The sequence below is a fragment of the Xenopus tropicalis genome, chromosome 8, assembly GCF_000004195.4.
Source record: "Xenopus tropicalis strain Nigerian chromosome 8, UCB_Xtro_10.0, whole genome shotgun sequence".
NCBI classification, from domain to species: Eukaryota; Metazoa; Chordata; class Amphibia; order Anura; family Pipidae; genus Xenopus; species Xenopus tropicalis.
This window is the reverse complement of record NC_030684.2, coordinates 128176641-128182640: the sequence shown is the minus strand read 5'-3', so window position 1 is coordinate 128182640 and position 6000 is coordinate 128176641. Positions and strand designations below refer to the sequence as shown.

At 50.0% G+C, this 6000-nt stretch overlaps 1 protein-coding gene across 17 annotated transcripts in view; it reads left to right on the top strand.

The window, feature by feature from the left end:
- The first annotated feature begins 4994 nt into the window (after positions 1-4994).
- The window catches only part of LOC100496185, a 75334-nt gene continuing 74328 nt past the window's right edge, over positions 4995-6000 (top strand). For 10 of the 17 annotated variants that reach the window (XM_031892138.1, XM_012953635.3, XM_031892134.1 and 7 more), the window contains exon 1: positions 5385-5519. In XM_031892138.1, the coding sequence (XP_031747998.1) occupies positions 5486-5519 (34 nt within the window). In that variant the 5' untranslated portion in view covers positions 5385-5485. Of the gene's footprint in view, positions 5520-6000 lie in introns of all 17 variants that reach the window. The other 7 variants (XM_031892139.1, XM_031892133.1, XM_031892140.1 and 4 more) reach the window with 2 other exon arrangements.

The window sequence follows — 6000 nt, the reverse complement described above, 5'->3', positions numbered from 1 at the left end:
TTTTGCTCCTGTTCCAACTGGAGTTGGCAGTTTATTTTACAAGGGTATAAATACAAAGGGCACGGGCATAAAAAATGAGTTTTTGTGGACATCAGACTGTGTAAGTCTAAGCAGTTTCATTGGCTACTAAAGTAAGTAAACTGCCATCTTGTATAAAAAGAGCATTGACTCAAGGGATGAAAACATAATTTTGCCCCTTTATAGGTCCCTGGAAAGGCCTCACCTTGAGTATGGGGGGCAGTTTTTGGCTCCAGTCCTTAAGAAGGATATTAATGAGCTGGAGAGAGTGCAGAGACTGCAACTAAACTGGTAAAGGGGATGGAAGGGTTAAACTATGAGGTTAGACTGTCGAGGTTGGGGTTGTTTTCTCTGGAAAAGAGGAGCTTGCGAGGGGACATGATTACTCTGTACAAGTACATTAGGTGGGATTATAGGCAGATAGGGGGTGTTCTTTTTTCCCATAAAAACGATCAGCGCACCAGAGGCCCCCCCTTTAGATTGGAGGAACGGAGCTTCCATTTGAAGCAGTGTAGGAGGTTCCTCACGGTGAGGGCAGTGAGGTTGGGGAATGCCCTGCTGGGGGATGTTGGGTAGGGGGTTCCTCACGGTGAGGGCAGTGAGGGGGTTGGGGAATGCCCTGCCGGGGGATGTTGGGTAGGGGGTTCCTCACGGTGAGGGCAGTGAGGTTGGGGAATGCCCTGCTGGGGGATGTTGGGTAGGGGGTTCCTCACGGTGAGGGCAGTGAGGTTGGGGAATGCCCTGCCGGGGGATGTTGGGTAGGGGGTTCCTCATGGTGAGGGCAGTGAGGTTGGGGAATGCCCTGCCGGGGGATGTTGGGTAGGGGGTTCCTCACAGTTAGGGCAGTAAGGTTGGGGAATGCCCTGCCGGGGGATGTTGGGTAGGGGGTTCCTCACGGTGAGGGCAGTGAGGTTGGGGAATTCCCTGCCGGGGGATGTTGGGTAGGGGGTTCCTCACGGTGAGGGCAGTGAGGGGGTTGGGGTATGCCCTGCCGGGGGATGTTGGGTAGGGGGTTCCTCATGGTGAGGGCAGTGAGGTTGGGAAATGCCCTGCCGGGGGATGTTGGGTAGGGGGTTCCTCACGGTGAGGGCAGTGAGGGGGTTGGGGAATGCCCTGCCGGGGGATGTTGGGTAGGGGGTTCCTCACGGAGAGGGCAGTGAAGGGGTTGGGGAATGCCCTGCCGGGGGATGTTGGGTAGGGGGTTCCTCACGGTGAGGGCAGTGAGGGGGTTGGGGAATGCCCTGCGGGGGGATGTTGGGTAGGGGGTTCCTCATGGTGAGGGCAGTGAGGTTGGGGAATGCCCTGCTGGGGGATGTTGGGTAGGGGTTCCTCACGGTGAGGGCAGTAAGGTTGGGGAATGCCCTGCCGGGGGATGTTGGGTAGGGGGTTCCTCACGGTGAGGGCAGTGAGGGGGTTGGGGAATGCCCTGCCGGGGGATGTTGGGTAGGGGGTTCCTCACGGTGAGGGCAGTGAGGGGGTTGGGGAATGCCCTGCCGGGGGATGTTGGGTAGGGGGTTCCTCACGGTGAGAGCAGTGAGGGGGTTGGGGAATGCCCTGCCGGGGGATGTTGGGTAGGGGGTTCCTCACGGTGAGGGCAGTGAGGGGGTTGGGGAATGCCCTGCCGGGGGATGTTGGGTAGGGGTTCCTCACGGTGAGGGCAGTGAGGTTGGGGAATGCCCTGCCGGGGGATGTTGGGTAGGGGGTTCCTCACGGTGAGGGCAGTGAGGTGGTTGGCGAATGCCCTGCCGGGGGATGTTGGGTAGGGGGTTCCTCACGGTGAGGGCAGTGAGGGGGTTGGGGAATGCCCTGCCGGGGGATGTTGGGTAGGGGGTTCCTCACGGTGAGGGCAGTGAGGGGGTTGGGGGATGCCCTACCGGGGGATGTTGGGTAGGGGGTTCCTCACGGTGAGGGCAGTGAGGGGGTTGGGGAATGCCCTGCCAGGGGGATGTTGGGTAGGGGGTTCCTCACGGTGAGGGCAGTGAGGTTGGGGAATGCCCTGCCGGGGGATGTTGGGTAGGGGGTACCTCACGGTGAGGGCAGTGAGGTTGGGGAATGCCCTGCCGGGGATGTTGGGTAGGGGGTTCCTCACGGTGAGGGCAGTGAGGTTGGGGAATGCCCTGCCGGGGGATGTTGGGTAGGGGGTTCCTCATGGTGAGGGCAGTGAGGGGGTTGGGGAATGCCCTGCCGGGGGATGTTGGGTAGGGGGTTCCTCACGGTGAGGGCAGTGAGGTTGGGGAATGCCCTGCCGGGGGATGTTGGGTAGGGGGTTCCTCACGGTGAGGGCAGTGAGGTTGGGGAATGCCCTTCCTAGTGGTGCTGTAATGGCAGATTCTGTTAATGCCTTTAAGAGGGGCCTGGATGAATTCTTGAACAAGCATAATGTCCAAGGCTATCGTGATACTACAATTAACAATAGGTCTGTATAAGTTTGAGGGGTTGGACTTGAAGGTCTTTTTTTCAATCTAAATTAACTGTTCAGCTACCGTGTAAATATGAAGCACCAGAGAAGGGGACAACTGCAGTGTAACAAGCTTAATGCCAGGAGCTGCAGCTGTACAAATGGAAGGCAGCAGGCTGAACATCCCTGATTACTGTATGTGACACGACAACCTGTTTCTGTTTTACTCCTGAATGATACTGTGTAAATCCATGAATGCCCTGTAACAGTGTTGCCCTGGGGGTAGACATAGCAGGCTTATTAGTTCCTGCAACTCATGCCCCCCATGATAGATTTAGATATCCCCACAAGTCCCCAGAGTGCCATAAAGAGGGAGCCCTCTGATCTCCGTTGTTCCCCAGAAGCCATGTGTCTAAAGCTGGCCATACACGGGCAGATCCGCTCGCTTGGCGATGTCGCCAAGCGAGCGGATCTTCACCCGATATCCCCACCTACGGGTGGCGATATCGGGGAGGAATGTCAGTGAATTCGATCGTGGAAATGGTCGAATTATGCAAGCAGCAATGGGGCAGTCGGTTCGGGGACCGCATCAACGAGCCGATGAGGTCCCCGATCCGACGGGATTTTCTAACCTGGCCGACCGATATCTGGCCAATTTCAGGCCAGATATCGGTCGGCCAGTCCGATCGTTTCTGCCCCTACACGGGCCGATAAGCTGCCGAGTCCGTCCAAGGGACCGATATCAGCAGCTTCTATCGGCCCGTGTATAGGGACCTTAACCCAGCTAGACCTTATCCCAGTCACTGAAGGCAACAAATAACACTTAACAGGAGACTGTTTTCATAAAAGATGTCTGTCTATATAAGATCTGCATAAATATATTCTAATAAACATTTCTTATTTATACTAAACGTCCTTATTTAAACTCAGGATTTGTTGGTACATACCTGTATATATGAAAACAGAACTCTATTATGAAAGGAAGTCATGTAGCACTTAGAGGGGTCATTAGTATGTTATAGAATGGCCAATTCTTAGCAACTATTCAATTGGTCTCTATTATTTTCTATAATTTTTGAATGATGTGCCTTGACCCCGGCAGCCAAAAAAACTACTGCTGTGAGGCTAAAATTTTGTTGCTACTAGTTCTAGTGGTAAAATGGACGCACTGCTGCACCCCCATAATGACATGGTGCCAGCTACACAATATCCCTGTGCAGTAGGGGCAGCAGTATGTATGAAACTCACAGAGATCTGATCAAGTAGTGCAGGTATAGGGAGTAGCTTGGGGAATAGATTCAGGGTGCAGAACTAGGAGCCTATTTGCCAGGGAGAGTTATACACTTTATTTGCAATACTGCAACTCCCAGCGGGTCAGTGCCGGCAGTGGGACCCTAGTCCTAAAGGTCCAGTTCTCTGGTGGGTTTCAAGGTCTCCCAGTCCAGCACTGGAGCAGGGTGTGTCTGCCTTTTCACTATCATGATTACATGATAAATTGCTCATTATCAGCTTTTTGGACAGGAGACCCTTGGTGTTCGTATGCATTATATTATGGCACCATGGGGGGGTCATCCATTTATAAATAACTCTAACACCAACAGTTCATGCTGAAAGATGAATAAAGTAATATATACATTAAAAAAAGTATATGTAGATGCATCCCATAAGATTTGCCTTTTCCTATCTCTGTATGCTATACAAACTGACGCTAAAGTCCTCTGCCAACTATTCATGTGTATAGCCCATTGTTCTGTACCTGTCCATTTGGTCAACAGCAAACTTTCAAGGAAAAAGCACTGCTAAAAAAAAATGTATTAGTCTGTTATATAAAATATATAAACCCCACACATTCTTTTGCCTTACACGTTTCGTGCCCATATTACACCATATGACTATTACCAGAATTTAGTACATACATGATTATTACTATGTATTTACTGAATTCTAATAAATTCTGGTAATAGTCTTATAATGTAATATAAATGGTATTGGGGAGATAAATGTAACCCTGAAAGCTGTATAAATACTACCCCACTGGCCTTTTTGCCATTAACCTAAAATAATTGTACCACTATGTACCATCCTAAGGAGTTATTCCTATTGGAGTTTTTTAATTGGTGGGTGGGTGGTTTGCTTCTGTAAATGTGTTTGGGGATTTAGTACTGCCTATGCCTGCCACATGGGCAAAATTGAGGGGGTTGGAAATTTTATATGATGGTTTGCTGCGGCTCCCCTGCCATACTGGGGCTGTGTTTGCACTCCTTTTGAATAGTAAATATCCCTCAGTTCAAGAACTCTTTTTGTATAACTTATTTGGTCCATGGGATCAATTGGTTGGATACTGCATGGATTTGGCTGTGTATGGCTACCTTTAGCCCATGAGCCAAACAATCAGATCCAGAGATATGTCCCAGCGTGTGTGGTCAAAACAGGCAAAAAATCCACATGTTCAGCAACCTCACCAAACAAGGTCATCTTTAGGCGTATGGTCAGCAATGCTAGCTAGAAGCTGCAACACATAAAACTCCCACTAGATGTCACCATTTAGTTAAATATATGTGTAAGGCTGCCATTGCTAATCCAAGAGATTCCATTCTAGTACAACTGCGCCACTTTACCCGCCTCACGGCTTTCCCTTCATAAGCATTACTTGAAGAAAAAAGGGCGATAACGGATTCATTAGTTTCCTATTTCCGCAGCCGGACCCACAATGATACCGCTACTGCTGCGCAAACTGCTTCCTACTCTATGTGACTCGGCTTTTATAGTGACAGCCAGTGTAGCCGGGGCGGGGCCAGTGCGCTAAATGGCCGATGAGTTGTTGTGTTACACGGAAGCTATAGGCACTCGGTATAAGTGTTAAAACTTTGATTTGGCAGTCTTGGCCTTTCAGCCTCCTTTTCGCGGGTTGTTGTTACAAAATTAATTACATTGGCGGGGAGTGGGAGTGGGGCGGGGAGTGGGAGTGGGAGTGGGGCGGGGATGAGTTCCTTCTACTTTCTCTTTCTCTTTCTTTTTCTTTTTGTCTTTTAGTCTCCCCTGCTTCCCCAGAGCAGAAAAGAGGTAAAAATGGCCATCCTGTCGTTGGATTCCCCTTCATCGGGTAAGTGAGGCTCGGGCTAATGTTAGAGCTAAGGGGGTTATTTACTAACAGAAGTGCAAAGTGCCACTTTAAACACAATCCAGCGTACTTTCAGTCACAAAGGGTAAGTGTGCCTGACACAAGTGTGGCTAATGCTTCAAATTAAAAGAGAAGGACAGGTACAATCATTGGGGGGGTACGTTAGGCACCCCCAGAGGTTATAATCTCTTACCTGTTACCCCAGGTCTGTGCTCCTGTTAGGAGAAACCTGCATCAGCCTGGGGTACCTGAGTTCCAATTGGTCTTCATTTTTTTTTTTATAGTTTTGATAGTATTGTGCTTAATTCAAGCTCGATTATTATTATGGTGATAATGTGACTATTATGGCTTCAGTTAAACTCATAGGTGGATTTTCAATAAGGCTAGAGGCTAAGCCTCCTCAAACCTGCTTTGGCACCTTAAAAAAAACAAACAAAACCTCACTGTTTCTGCACTGTCCTGG